The sequence below is a fragment of the Cryptomeria japonica genome, chromosome 2, assembly GCF_030272615.1.
Source record: "Cryptomeria japonica chromosome 2, Sugi_1.0, whole genome shotgun sequence".
Classification (NCBI taxonomy): Eukaryota; Viridiplantae; Streptophyta; class Pinopsida; order Cupressales; family Cupressaceae; genus Cryptomeria; species Cryptomeria japonica.
The window spans coordinates 343,038,160-343,054,228 of NC_081406.1; the positions used below are offsets into that span (position 1 = coordinate 343,038,160).

General features: G+C 35.8%; 1 protein-coding gene across 2 annotated transcripts; it reads right to left on the reverse strand.

Annotated features, from left to right (window-relative positions):
- Window positions 1-742: 742 nt before the first annotated feature.
- Window positions 743-11,379, reverse strand: LOC131065227 (uncharacterized). Of its 2 annotated transcripts, XR_009111388.2 has the most exons (7): window positions 10,932-11,379; window positions 8,761-8,814; window positions 8,555-8,641; window positions 8,114-8,183; window positions 7,896-7,984; window positions 1,318-1,448; window positions 979-1,109 (listed from the first exon to the last, which is right to left on the reverse strand). XR_009111388.2 is itself a non-coding variant. In XM_057999680.2 (6 exons), exons 1-6 carry the CDS (start codon window positions 11,097-11,099, stop codon window positions 978-980), a joined length of 600 nt encoding a protein of 199 aa, XP_057855663.1. In that variant the 5' UTR covers window positions 11,100-11,366; the 3' UTR covers window positions 743-977. The 2 variants fall into 2 exon arrangements, 1 of the variants encoding a protein (XP_057855663.1); XM_057999680.2 differs by lacking the exon at window positions 1,318-1,448 and having other exon boundaries at window positions 743-1,109; window positions 10,932-11,366.
- Between the last annotated feature and the right edge of the window lie 4,690 nt (window positions 11,380-16,069).

The window sequence follows — 16,069 nt, forward strand, 5'->3', positions numbered from 1 at the left end:
ACCGTGCAATTGAATCTTAAATAAACTTTAAAAAACTCCTATTCAAAATGCAAGTATCAACCATTCTCCAATTTCAAAAATGTGAATAAACAACAATTCTTTTATATAAAGATTAGGCTGCATGGTTTTTTGGTCAAAACTCATTGACTAAAAAACTATGCAATTGAATCCTGATCTAACTATCAGGATTTAACACACTGCCTAAACAAAAATGCCTTCTAGTCAATATGCAAGCATCAACCAAATTCCAATTTCAAAAATGTGAGAAAATACAATTCAAAAAAATGCACAGAAATATATAAGCCTCGAGAAGATAACTTTTTTCACGAGAACTCTCAAACAGAAGGTAAGTAGACTCGATCTAAAGTCGAGATTTAAATTGTCAATTACTAGCTCAACTCAATTTGACAGAGACAAAGATGACACCTACGAGTTGATAGAGGCCTACCACGTCATTATTAGTTATTGATAGGTTATGTAATTGGTTATAATCTTGGTTGTGGTTAGAACCAATAAACCCAATAGAATCATGTAAAGATAAAATATTATTAGATATGTAAATCAACACAAGCAAATCAATTTACATATACAAGCCACTAAACAGATCAAGAAAAACTCAGGCTATATGCACTTGGAATAAGCTAAAATTCCAACCTAAAAGAAGCATGCAACCCCCATTATATGGGGAGCTGATTAAAACAAAAATATTATAGTCAAATACATTTAGAGTAAGCTTCACATCTACGCAGAATGAAATGTATATATTTTCATGTGAAACTGAAATGATACAGTTTGTGTAGTTCTAGTCAATGCTCGAATATAAAGGCTATTTTTTAACTCCATTAATACAAGTTGAATACATCTCCAAATCATTATTAGACCAAGAGACGCTCATCAAATTAAAAACAATGATAAAGAAGATGGTGAGAATAGCCCAGCACTGTTTTGCTTGAACTAGACCCATAAAATCTAAATAATCATCTGTCTTTCAGCTCTTCTTCAAATTTCAGCAATTTAGCCTGAATCGGTGATAAGAATGATTTCAGATCTTTTATAATTTTACTTCTTTCAGAATCTGGAATAATCCTGTCGTCCAAAGTCACCTCCAACTACATAACAAAGAGAAAATTATATCGTTATTAGGATATCTGATGATCAAGACTTTTAAATTCAAAATTTCATTCGTTTATTGGCAGCTAAAATTAAATACATGTTCTCTTAAAAAAGCCTAACAACCCTAGCAAGTGAGTGAAATTTTATTTTAGAGAAGAATAATATAAAACAAGAACTATAAGGTAACCATCTGTGAGCATATACCCATAAGACTAAGAGTATGTTATCAACACAGATCATCCAAAAACTGGCACATTTGTGTTGGAAGCAAACTGTTTTGAGGCATCGCATCATCATGTTTAAACTCAAAGCATTCCAAATCATCCTTCTAAACCCTTCAAAGCAATAAAAAAAAAACGTTTAGTTTCAATGCATTGAGATAGTAAACTCCTTTCACGCCCATATCATTATTTTGGAAATACCATCCATAGTGGCCAGCTAATCGGGTGAATTCAACGAATGAACATGTCTCAGCCAATGCAAGCACCTAAATACTGACAAACTGTCCGTGTCAACAATGCAACTACGAAGTCAATAATAATTAATTCAACATATGGTTGCAGACAACACAAGTATATTTGCTCTATATGAAACATTTCTGGGTTTGAACCTAGCATAAGTAATTCAAAATCAATGTTGTATAGGAGAAAGGACCCAGTAGCTGCCCTTGTACCAATAACCACTCACCTCTTGCACACCTAATCCCCCAACTAATATCTTTACGAATAATCAATACATTAAAATTAAAAACCTACTAAAATATCCCACATGAAAAAATAGTTGCCCACTTGTGCGTGTGTACCAGTATTCAAATAAACACTGAATATTGAATTAGTGGAGTTGTGCAACTTTTTTGGTAACCGTAGCACACAGTTACTAGGGCATTTGTGCATAGGTATTGATCAATTCACAATTTTTTTGGGTGGTTGTAGCACATGGTTATTGGGGAGTCTATGAATAGGTACGATGCAACAGCTCTAAAAGACCACTTCTGAACCTTTCTGCACATAACAACCAGTTCCATGGTCAAGGTACCTATCCAGAAGCTGAAACAACAGCTTTAGGTTCTTGAGTCGCATACAAAGAAACTCAAAAAAAACTCGTAAAAATCCAATGTACTGTTTAGGAGCTTTGGGTGCACAAAGTTAGGGTGGGCAACTACTGGGCCCTTTCCCGTAACTTAAAATTAAAATATAAAAATTTATCACTAGAATTTGGTCCGCAAAAGCTTTTCTTCCTGGGAAAGTACAGTTTTTTGCTCAGGCATATTTGCTGCAAAATCATTGTTTTATCATGTGAAGAACAAGTCTTCAGGTTCAGTAAATGAAATTAAATTATTCAGGGAAGAAACCTCATCATAATATATTAATATGTAAAGTTGCCAAGCAAACATGCACATGTCACAGTGTCCCTATAAGTCCACCTTTCTACAACAATGAGCTTCATGTTGTAAGCACAACAGATTCTACTCGTTCTATTTTATGTCTGTGCCTACCAAAATTTAAACTTGTTCTGATCTTTGGCAGAGGGTTTTAACACCAGGGCTTGCAACCCTGCTTGGCCATTAACTGCCTGTAACCACAAACAACTTAACAACAAAGAACACAAGCCATTCACCAGCTCCTATACTAGCTTCAAAAAGAAACGGAATATACCGACCATGAAAAGATTGAAAAAGAATAGAATAAATAGGACAAAGCTGGGCAAACAAAATCAACAAACAAGATGAATCCCTCACAGAAATGTACCCAACAGTACCTATAATAAAAATGCCTATCATTTAAAATGCAGACACCTCGGGTGACTGGATCTTCCAAATTTAATTTTAGCACACATTCTTCTATCATGGACAATTCATCAATTGATATTACTATATTGCTAACAAGTTTTCTACCGTTTATTTGAGTTTGTTTCTGAATTTCCATTTTCATTAGAGAAGTTTGTATAACTATACATATTACATACACTTAGCGTATAAGTTAAAAAATTTATAATGAAACCTTATATTGCTAGCAATCTGTTTATTTCTATTTATTTCTATCTTTCCTTACAGCCTTCTAGCTGTCTATCTAGTTTTAATGCCTTGCTGTGTATCATTTACAGATGTTTCCAGTTATCAACAACTTTTGATATATTTCAAAATGCATTTACAGTTCTTCCAAAATGCCCAACCTTTAATTTATTTCTATCTACCCTCTTTTATATCAATATATTAATATCAACATGACTAACTATATTAAATGCCTTCGTCAATTCCTCGACTGGAGAGGATTGTCTCCTTTATTTCTATCTACCCTCTTTTACATGGATATAACTACATCAAAATTACTTAACATAATAGATTTCCTCATCAATTCCTCATCTAAAGAGGATTGTCTCCACTTTCACTAAATAAATCAGAACCACCTTGTAGTCACAAAGATAACCCTGGGGAAATGGACTCTACCGAGGCATGAAGTTCATGTAAGCTACAAACATCAACATGGGAATCTATTGAACAAGAGGAATCAGAACACCAATGTCACTTGATAAAGTTCACTCAATATCAGATGCCGCTGAACTAAAAAAAAAAGGAATGAGAAAGATGGAGTTCATTGGTTCGTTGAATTTCAAATTGGCCCAATGAAGGTGTGGACTACAGTTGTGGAAATTAGAGAAAAAATAAGTGTGTTAATCACCATGTCTTATGGATGCAACCCTAGGATATAGCAAGATGGCAAGGTAGTTATAAAAACCTTGCTCACAACAGGACCTTGTGGCAACCATCTGAGTGCAAGGTGTATCATAATTACTAATTAGGATTGCCATAATCTTGTAGAGATGGTGGCGAAGGACAGTCATCCATTTTCTTGACAGACATAGGAAATGGAACTGACAATCTTGTTCATGTAGATAAAGAGCCTAAGTTACTGAGGGGACAGACCACATACTAAGATATTGTATGATTCTATGGGAAATCTCATCAAAGAAAAGAACGTACCCATCATCTAAATAAGTTCGGGTTGATACGCCTTCTATTGTTGCTGCCAGTTGCATATCTATTAAGAGAGCAACTGCGCCGAATCAGGAGTTCCAGGGTATCTGGGGGAGCTATTTAACCATCTATTAATGAAATGCTACAAAACAAAATGATGCAAATCAAAACGATCACTGTTATGATCAACAATCTATAAACCGCAACAAAATAACACAAATACAAATGATAATCACAAATATACATTATAAAATTGACAGCTAAAATTTTTCAATGGGAAATATTTAACAAAAAGTTGACGGTTGGAATATTGGCAGAATATAACGAATCAGCAATTTAACAATAAAAATTAGATTTCAAGGCTTTCGACAAGAAGTGCCCTGGGTGCCTAAATTGTGTTGAGGCTAGTGGTTGAAACCAATACTCAGGATGAATGAGAAGACTGCCCCAAAAATCTTTTAAATGCAGAATCATACCAACTGGACTGATACCACTGCATCACTATATTGTTGAGCATTTCCTAAGTTTCCATTTACAAAAGAGAAGCCTGTATAGATAGGCTAAAATTTTACAATAACATTTAATATTCCTAGCTTCTAGTTCTACTTACTTTCATATTTGTTTCTATCTATACCCTTAGCAGACATTCCACCTGTCCATCTACTTTCAGTTTATTGCAGTCTATTATTTATAGATGTCAAACTGTCGATCATTTTTTATTTATTTGTAGCTACCTTTACAACTATTCCAGTTGTCCGCCTCTTTCAATTTATTTATTACTACGCACTTATGTAAAGACATAACAATGGTTAAATTACTAGCTATGATAGGTGTCATCATTGTCAATGATGAAACAATTAACATGGAAATGGATTCCCATTGCTCCTCAATTTTATCATCTCAGAAATGAATTTTATCCATCACACTTACTAACCAATCATGCAAAACACAACTCCAATCTGAAATATGTCCTAAAATCCCTTGGAGTTTTTGACATGAACACACATAATTTCCAAGCTGTCATACTAATAGATTATAAACCATGTTTCGAGTATACAAAATTCCTTTGCACCAGGATTTCTCACCTGCAAGTGCCCCTGAAGGGCCAAGCCCTTAAAACCTAAGATCATGTTTGCATTCCATAAAGACAAGACTAAGTGATCATAAAAGGAGAGACGCTGTAGACATTTTTCTCTACTTACAGAGTAGTCGATAAAAATGTGAAAAAACGTGTAAGAGGCATTTTTCGCAGTGTATCAAAATATGTTGTTTTATCAAGATTCAACTAAGAAGGGGGGTTGACCCGCAGTGCAACGGAAGTTGCAGATCCGTGTTATAACAGAAATCATTGGTTCAAGTCATCGAACCAGCTCGTTGTTTCTGGAGGCTTGTGCAGGTGGTTCCTGATGTCCAAGTGGTCAAAAAGTTTCAGGAGTATCAATACCCCTTGCCACATGGACAAGGTGCTGACGCAAGAAGTTGTGTAGTCGATGCGACAGCGCAGGACGGGAGGTGTAGGTGGTTGAAAGATGCTTGGCGGCGACAGACGGAGGTGAAGGTACGAGGCAATGTCCCCGTTGATGCAGATGTGGTGCACGGTGGTGATTCCGGAGCAAGGAGATGATGGTGCCAGGGGCAAGGGGAGTGATGGAGGGTCCTCGGAAAGATAAGGTGGGTGATGGATGTCACATGGAGTAATAAGGTGAGGAGGAATAAGGAGACTTATGGAGCTTAGAGGAAGAAATAGAATGCCCCCGGAAAGGAGAAGATTTGAGATCAATATAGACAAATTAGGTAGGTGTTAATACCTCAGACCATGTAACCACGGGAAGGGGTCCCCCTAATGTGACCCTCACTGGTTAGAAACTCCAGTCTAAAAAAAGTCATTACCAATCGAAAAAAAAGATTCAACTAAGAAGGATTTGAGTCAAACTCATTGACCCATATTTTATGAGTAATGGTTCACATAAACCCATATCTCATGAGCATGAATGGTCCACTTAGCACTCATTGCATCTAGGTGATGCTCGCAAGGGTGAAGCCTTAGGATTTTTTGAGAAGGCACCCAACCCAATACTCACAATAGAGTTGGAGTTTCCCTTAAGATCAAGCTCACTTGGTTTTGCTAGCCCATTTGAAAAACCTTCAGCTTGAACTCCATGGTTAAGTACACTTGAGTACTAGGATGGGTGGCCTCCAAAAAAATCCTAATGCTTCACCCCTACGAGTATCACCTAGAAGCAAGCCTGAGTGCTAAATGGTCCATTCGTGCTCATGAGAAATGTGCCCGTGTGGACCACTATTTATTAAATATGGATCAATGTGTTTGGCTCAAACTACACAATTGAATCCTTATAAACCACCATTATGTGACACACTACAAAAAAATGGCTCTTACTTGTTCTTGAATGAGCTAATGGGGCTCTATAATGAATGGTTCATAAGGCACAGCGCTTGCTAAAGGTTTTACAAATGGGACAGCAAGCTAAGTGGGATTGATCTTGAGGGAAAATCCATGGTAAGCGCACTTGAATTGAAGTAGCACTGAGATGGGTGAGCTCCCAGGAAGTCGTGATGATTCAACCTTTGAGCCTCACCTAGACGCAATGAGTGCTACATCTATGCTCATGAGAGTTGGATCAATGAAATATGTGTCAACAAGTATTGAGTCAAAAAACTAAACAGTTGAATCCTAACAAAACAACATAATATGAAAAAATATGCTTGCTTAAACAAAAGGATAAAGGGTGAATGATTTTCCAATCATCTGTCACTTGGAGACTGTCAGTAAAAATCTGAATAAAACAAACTAGACAAGCAAAGGAATTCAAAATAGTTTCGAGTCACCTTGTTCAAGATATTACATAATGTAGTCCAAACATTTCCATATTAATAGACATATAAGTTAGCTGTGTTGCTGTAGTCAAAAAAATTACATAGGAATGGATATAAAATGGAAAGCAAAAATGTTAATTGCTCAAATCTGGACTAGTTCACATCAACTTAGGTGTGAAGCCAGGAGATGGATGATACCTAAAGAGGAGTGGGCAGATAGAAAATGTAGATATTGCACCCAAGGGGTTGTGGAGACAGAATGGCACTATATCATGGAATGTCCAGCTTACAATGGTATCCGAATTCACTACATTGACATGCTAAATGTAAACACCTTGAGTAGTTTATTTGAAGAAGATAAGATAACAAGAATCGCAGATTTATTGATCAAGTTACACAGTTTAAGATCCAAGATGCAGAAAGAAATGGAAAAGGAGGTTTCGCAGATTGTTCTTTGGTCTTTGCATACTCTTCTTTTACTGGCTACCCGTGGGTCCCATAGGCTGTTTGGCCTCATGGACATTATTAAAAACATCCATTCATTCATTGCCTTTAGAACCTTGAAAATGCACCAGTAAAAATTCCAGTGCAAGAACTGATACACATTCTTATCTGTGGAAGTATTATAGTACTATTTTCTAATTTCAAATAGTTCAAAGCCACAATAGAGAAGCAAAGGGATGCATCATATTCTTAACTTTGAAGTCACCTTCAGCTAAGATATTACTTGATGTAATTGAAACATTTCCCTATTCATAGACATAAGTTAGCTGCATTGCCTCTAGAACCTTGAGATAGTACCAGTAGCAATTTCCAGTCCATGCTTTTGTCATACGTTCCAGTCTGTGGAATTATTATAGCATTTAACAATTTCAAACATTTCGAAGCCACACCTTGCAATTGCAGTGCATGAACTGATACATATTCTAATCTGTGGAATTATTATAGGATTTAAAATATTTCAAACCCACACCTGCATATCTTCCAAATCACCAAATGAGGCTTCTGGAATTTTTAAACTGCCATTTATTTCCTTCATTCCTTCGTTGATCAACCATTTCCCTGTCTCAAACCATAACATGCATCAGACGATAAAATTCTTCAACAACTGTTAGGGAGGCAATAGAAAAAATATTAGCAAACATCCCAAAAAAAAGCCATGCCATGTCAAAGCATTTTAAAGGAGCTAACCTTGAAATCTCAAGGAAATTTCATAAGAATAGCCAATCCGCTTCTTATTGCGCACCGTTACCATGGAAGCCTATAGGAATATTTTGAGTTAATTCCAGGGAGTCAACTTCTTGGCCTTAATAAATACTGCAGGAGATGCCATGCTAAAATACAACCTCAAAGGACTAGAATATAGATAATTAGAAAACATACATGTTCACTTCGCTACATATATAAAGTTTGTTCTTTGTTGTGTACAGCATCATGGTGTACTCTACGTATAATATAATAATATTCATGAAAAAGGTAACTGACATATGCATTTATGTTTATAACTACTTATGAATTTGCAAATCAGCTACCATAAATCCCCACAAAATACAAGCACGACAACAAGTTTTGTCAACTAAACATCCAAATATACCACATTATTTCAAACAAATTAAGAAGTCGAAGCCTTACCTCACCTATGCAGCTCGATACCTCCAAAATTTTAGCATTTCCACTAGCAAACTCTAATTCTTGAGTGTCTAAACAATTGAGCAGTTCCTGATATTCATAATACATAACGTAGGTAGCATAGAAATTAATAAGAATTTACTTAAGACAGTCTAACAATATCTAATCGCGTTTAGCACTGCACATGATTAAATGCTGTATTTACACACCTTTATCCTATTGCTTGCCCACGCGCTCAAATTCTTTTCCTCCCAAGTTCCTGCCTGTTATTAATAATCTAGCTTTATTTTTATCATTAAAAATGGAAATAAATTCTCAAAACTCAGAAATAAATATGTCAACATCAGATTAATCATGAACAGTCATCATTATCCCAGAAAGAACCAACTTATAATTCCATACAATAAAAAGGCGTATGAATTTCTAGTCTTTTGACAAGAGAATAATATCCAACAGCAGACAAGTCGAGCACCATCACTTCAATAATTGCACATACGGAAACTATCTTAAAACTTCATGGATATATACTTATGCGTTTCCAGTATTTTGACAAAAATTTGCGCATCTAAGTTGAATTACTTTCTCACACCGAACTTGGTAACTTCACGAGAATATATTTATGCCTTTTCAATCTTTTGACAAAAAGTTGGCCATCCAGGTTGAATTACTTCTCACACCAAACTATGTAATGCCCTCTAATTTCTTCTCCGGCTTATGATACTTCTAAAAAGTACTTTCAGAATAAAAAGGAAGAAAATTGCCTTCTAATATCAAGTATCTCTATAAAAAGGTGGCATATTACTTGAACAAGTAAAGACGAGGGGAGATAGAGAAAATTGAAGATCAAGCATCCAGAAGGGTTGTGAATCTTGGCATGTACTTATTTTGGTACAATCGTATTTGTACATGGATCTATTGTGACTTTTGTCAAATGAAGCATATACAAAATATATTATTCTGTGTCATCTGGTTGATCATTCTTGTCTTAAGAAGTGAACTTGAATTGTGTTCTCTTGCATTGGGTTTTAAATTTTGTACTTGTGCTACATAAATAAATTGTCTTTCATCAGACCATCTACCCATGAGGGCATCAACTGACAGTTTTGTCTACAAAACCAAATTCTTTGGGTGGATCTTTCACTTCATTTTTGCTGAAATGTCTTCCTTTGAGGATGTATTTTTATATTAGATCTAATACAGATCAAATATTATATATTCATCTGAAAATACACCACTCTCAACATTTTAACATCCATCTTAGTCTATCCAAGATCATAATCACAAAACAATATGTAATTACAATGAGGCCAACTACAAATGTCTTTCTTTGAGGGCAATCTTTTCTCTTGTAACGGATCAAAATCATGTATTTGCGAATACCCACCAATCTCAACATTGTCACGTCTATCCATATCTTAGTCTATCTAAGCTCGTAATCACAAACCAATATGCGATTGCAATGAATAGGCCAACCACAAATTTGCCAACATTGGTCTTTGATTTGAGTTACAAGTTATGGGTTTAAATGAACAGATAACATGTAAAGTATAGATGACCGAACATTGAAGAAAACTGGAAATCTGCACCTCTTTTGGATTGTGTGACCTATTTACCAGAACTCATCCTTCAGATTATCAAAAATTTCTGAACATTTGCAATTCCAGTGACTTCACATAACATTAGACTAGGAGAAATCAAACTAACAACCAAGTGTGGTATACATACTGCTGTAAATTTGTAGGGTTTGATCTGGGTTGGAAATCATATCTTCTAGGATAGTTAAATTTCTTCTTTTGTCCCTCAGGTGTTACTTAGTTGTTTGATGGTTTCTAGTTTGGACTCAGTCAAATCTAGAAGTTCGTGTGTTTATTTTATTTACTGCTATTCTCCACCCCTACAGTTATTGAATGCAATGCCTTGGTCCTACAATGTAAGCTCTATGTTTAATGTCTTTTTGTTTCAGAACAGTAGTACATGTAGAGTCTTAATTAGTATATGTTGAGTCAGTTAGCTGCATTAACTCTACTCTACTACAACATTTGTAGTGATTTTCTGCAATAGACCTGCAAATCTAACAAATAAAGCAAAATAGCATTACAGATCATTGCAACAAGCAGAAGACTACCACTGCATCTAAGCAGAAAGTTACCACACAAAATAAACCTGCCAAATCATTAAAAAGGGACATAATTGTCAGTTTCATTGTCTCTACTTAGGACATACTGTGACAGTCGATGAATATTATATATAAAATCTCCTTTCACTTTTATAATTTTTTGTTCTGCCCACAGCACTCGTAGTACTCTAGGCCTTAAGGATACTACGCAGAATTGGGAGAAAAAAAAAAAAAAAATTAAAAGATTGAATAGAAAAAGTGTACCTTGTTCCAGAGAGATCCCAAAGGAGCTGACTGCGGCTGCGTGGCCAAATCCTGGGCAGAAAGTTTCCTTGGAACAGGAAGCGGCGCCGCCTCCACCGTCGTTTCCCTCACCCAATACCTGTAAGATGAAGTCGATTTCTTCTGTTCTTCTACTACCTGCCCCTCCATGCCCTCGATCAAAAAAAACCTAACTAAAACAATAGTAATACTCTTCCGTATGAAATTAAAAGGCTTACAGATAAACCAAATTGCTTCGCAGACCGCGGGGCTACAATAAACCTTCAGTATTCTTCTTGCTGGATCGAGGGGAAAGAATGCCTGCAATGACTTACAGCATTGATAAATAGTCAGTCAGCCCAACGGAGAAAATACATAACCTCCAGAAACTTCTTGGGCGTGCTATTTAAAAAGTGACTACTTTTCCCGGTTTTTAAATCGTGCGAAAAGGAAATTGGTCGAAGCCTCTGCCACGTGGAAATAGGGACTGGTTTTTTCTAGGAAACTCCATTAACCTACCACTGGGCAATTTATTTAGAGATATGAAAAGATATAAAATGGAAGATTTTAATGAACTTCACCACATCAAACAATTTAAGGAATTGAAAGTTCTAGGTAATTTTTAGGTATTTAAAAAAGATTGGATCAAAGAATTGTAATTTTGTTAAGGTTTGTTTTTTTCTATAAGATAATTAGATTGTTTATGTAGAGGTATAAAAATGACTATATTCTTAAATGAATATTTTATTCTCATTCTTCTATTTAGTTAAATCTAATTTAATTAAATCATTCACATTCCCTTAATTTAAATTAAATAAATTATTCAATTTATCTATTTAAATTCACTTAAGCTTTTCACAACATTTAATTGAATAAATCATTTTATTTAATTAAATCCCTTCTCTCTACTTTTAATTAAATAGTTCACCCCAAATAAATAAATCTAATTTATTTTAAATCCCCCTTGCAACAAAATTAAAATAAAGCAATTTATTTTAATTAAATCATATTATCTCTCACCCACTTGCATTTTCCTACATCTCCCACTTGCCTTCTAACCCTCTTCCTAAATTCTTTTAGAACCCATCTAATCCTAATCAATTAACCTAAACCCATCAATTATCCCCTTTCCCTAAATTTGAGGAGGTCACTTCTCAAATTTGGAGTGAAGTCTTCCAAAGGCATTAAAGCCTTTATGCCTTCAACAAGCTAACTTGTTGAATACCCCAAATTTGGAAGGACTCTTACAAATTTGTCCCCAAATCTTTCAAACCATTAATGGTTAACTAACCCTTTGTGGCATGGTTAGAGACTTTTTGCCTAACTCAACCCTCATCTAACCCAGGGGTTTCATCAAGCATTCATTGCTTTGACCATGGTTATCCCTTTAACCCTTGCACAAGAGTTTATCCATTGGATAACCCTAACTTAACCTTAACCCTTGCCTCTTAGGGTAACCATGAGGTCTTCTCAAGCATTTAATGCTTCTTACTTCTCCTCTCAAGCAATCTTATGTTGACAATTGTCACCATTTCATTGGTGAGAATTGTAAACATGGATTGATAACTTTCAATCCTGACCATCCATTGCCCTGTTTCTTCTATAAATAGAGCCATCATCCCTCCATTTCTATCATCCAAGTCTTTAGCATCATACTTATACTCATTTTTAGCAAAGCATTTAATCTCTCTTTGGAATAGAAATAAATCTAATAATCATTTTAGAAGCATTTTATATCATTTTAGCTAAATCATATAAACTAGTATATCATGTTAGGATAGTATTTTACTATTCTTGTCATCTTATCATCACTAGTTTAGTTCATATCTAAAATCATGCATAAATAGGATGCATTCATATTAAGATTGATCAAAAGCATCACTCATTCTTACAATTGTCATCCCTAAGTCACTTTGCTCAGTGATCTGAGAGCAAAGGCATTGGCTTGAGGGGTCTTGTGAGATAGAGAACAATGGAACACCCCTTGGGAAGTTGAGCTATTCCACATAGCTCCATAACTTGCACCAAGAGTCCCATTGGTGTGTGGGCAAGTCTTTGAATATTTTTTGTAATTTTCGTTTCATTGCACCGCTTTTCCCGCATACATTTCTGACGCCCACCATGGGGCATAACCCCATTTATCAAATTGGTTTTTGAATAGGACTAACTTTGCAGGTATGCAGGAAACGAGAATCGACGTGTAGAAAATATTTCCTGGCGCATCCGGTCGACACTTCAGCGCATCTGGTCTACTGTTTGGCGCGTTGGACTCATCTCTTAGCACGTAGGAACCCATCTTTAGTGCATAGCCTTTTTAATATTTCCTGTAGCTTTCAGCGCCTGAATTTAACAGTCCAGAGCATTTAGAAAATAGCTTAGCATGTCGGGTCTGTCGGATAGCACATCTGGGGCATTCTGTAGCGCATCACAAATAGAGAGCAAGAATAATTTGTAACAGAGATTTCGAGAGTTAGACTTGTGGAATTCCACAAAGGCATTATTTTGCTTACTGATTAATTGTTGTTTTGCAAGTAACTGACAATTTAATTGCAGGTTTGGAGCATATTTTTATTTGAGCTAGGTTTAAAGTAGTTTGAAAATTTTAGATTTAGATTTCTTTCATTTCTTGTTAAAACTAAAATTGAACTCACACCTCATTTTGGGCACCTAAAAAGAACAACAACAAAAATCTTTCTTGCTTTCTTAGGAGAAAATTTTCATTTTGGACATCTAAAAAGAACCAACAAATTTTCATTCTGCAAAAGAGCTTTAAAAAAAGAATCTCACCATCCTTTGTTGTTTAAAAGGATCAACTTTAAATTTTTGCAAGCAAAAATAACCTCACTTGTCCAATTTTATTCCAAGTTAAAGAGGGAAGTTCTTCACCTTTGTCGATTTATTTTGTTGACCAAAATCGAAATTTTGCTTGGTTGACCAGGTTTCTTCACTAGAATAGACAATCACTGATTTGAGGAAATAAAATAAACACCATGTTTTTGTGGAGCAATATCTCCATATAGACTTTAACAAATCATTGCAATAAAAGGCTAAAAAGAACACTTGTGTGTTTTGCTTCAAAAGTGGTAGGTATATGCTCTCCCCTTAACTAGGTGATCAAAAGGCAAAACCACTCTTACGCTTTCAGTGTTTTAAAGCATTTTTAAAATCCTTTAGCAGGTATGCCCTCCCGATGAGTTAACAACTCTTAAAGCCATTCTTTGGTCGGTGTGAGGGGAATGACCTAAGTGGGAAACGGCTTTGACGCCAAGTGTTCCAACCCACTATAATCAAAAGTGGAAAATGACGAAAGTCCTTTTCAACGGTTGTGCGCAACGATTAGCCTTCCCCCAGTATCTTTACAATATTTAAAGCCTTTGTTCTAAAGGTTGGGAAACCTCTTGAGGGATTTTATCACTGACGGCCGAACATGAAGCCCGATTACAAACTTTAGCATTAGAAACTTTGAGTCGAGTCAGTATCCAAACATTTGTTGTATCATAGTGCAAGGGTGGGGAAGCATCCGCCCTCAAGATTACTCACCATATATCTCCCAAGATAACTACTCAATTGTGAAACAATTCACTTTGAGTTAATTTTTGGCAAAAGGCAAAAAAATGGGCACCCTCTAGGGGTGACAAGGTTGTTTCAGCTGACGGAGTATCGAGACTAGTGAGTTATGGTATTGTCGATGACCCTTGAATAAAGAGTCTGATTGAATTGTATTTTTTGTATCAAAACCTGTTAAAACACTGGGGATTTGAACACATCCTCGCAGAACATACACTCATTATTTAGACTAAGCAAAATGGTTATCTCTTTTGTGTTGTGCTTTCGCTTCTTACTTCAGAAAATCATCTATCACAGTTGAAAAATTCAAAAATCATAGAAAAACCACCAAGGCAAAACAACCAGGACAGTTTAGCGTGTAAGAGCAACATCTTAGCGCTTTGGAAACATATATTAGCGCGTCCAAGCTTCAACATAGCGCATCAGTTCTAAACTTTAGCGCATAATCAATCCCAGCATTCAACAGTTCGAATCTTAGCGCTTGTTGAAAACATCCTAGCGCGTTGGAGCAACAGCTTAGCGCGTCGAGATCAAACATTAGCGCATTAAGATCAATAGTTAGTGCATTGATAGGACATATTAGCGCATAGCTTTCAAACCAAACCAAAATCAAACAGTCTGAGTTAGCACGTCAAAAAGGCAGCTTGGCGCGTTGAGATCATTCACTAGCGCATTGAGGGTATTTGGTAGCGCATTGGGTTTCTGTCTTAGCGCATAGCCAAAACTAAGAAAACAGAGGGCAAAACAGAAACTATTTTTAAAAAAAATTGAAAACAGTTTAGGAAGCCCTTTTTCCTCACTTGAACTCCATTAGACAAAAAATCGAAATCAGAGTATCAAAACTATTCCAAAAGAAAGTTTTCCTTAAAAAAAAGTTGTCAAAATCCTAAAACTAGTCAAAAGATAAAACACATCTCTCCTATCAGAATCAGGAAACACCATCACACATATCAAAAGGTCCTTCAATCAAGCGGATTTTATCCCAAAAACATACTTGTTTCAAACTCCAAGTTGTCAAATCGAGTTTCCATATCGGGAAAGCTCTTATCCCATAACATTTGATGCACTTTGTCGTAAGGGGGCATCTAAACTTTCATTTGATAAAGTAAACTTGAAGTTTTCAAACAAGATATCTGAATCCAAAACAAATCAAAGGAAACCATTGATCACTTGTGCATGACTAATCCTCATATTCTGAGAAGAAAGAGTATTTATCACAACACTAAGTTGAGGAAACAACAACCCAGTTCTCTAAGACTTGCTAAACGGAATAGGTTTTTATACATCAATCGCCAACTCTTCAAATCTCATCGAACATTCCTCTGTCATATGTGCTTGTATCTTCAAGACAAAACAAATGAATTTGACGAGGAACCATTGAGGAGTAGAGCATTCTGTCAAAAAGCGACATTCAGCCAACACCTAAATCAAGGAGGAAAGATCAATCCATCTTTCTTCCCAGAAGTGTGCATCACTTACAACATACCTCAATTTGAACCACCAACCCCTGAGCAAAACATCGAAGAGGAGTTCGTTCCCTTTGTCACTGAAAGTTTCTACTAGATGCCCGTTGT

Coding starts and splice junctions, on each gene's coding strand:
- LOC131065227 (XM_057999680.2), bottom strand. CDS start 11,099: ATGGAGGGGCAGGTAGTAGAAGAACAGAAGAAATCGACTTCATCTTAC. Junction 8,642..8,760: donor GGGCAAGCAATAGGATAAAG/GTGTGTAAATAC, acceptor TATGAATATCAG/GAACTGCTCAATTGTTTAGA. Junction 7,985..8,113: donor AATTTCCTTGAGATTTCAAG/GTTAGCTCCTTT, acceptor GGTTTGAGACAG/GGAAATGGTTGATCAACGAA.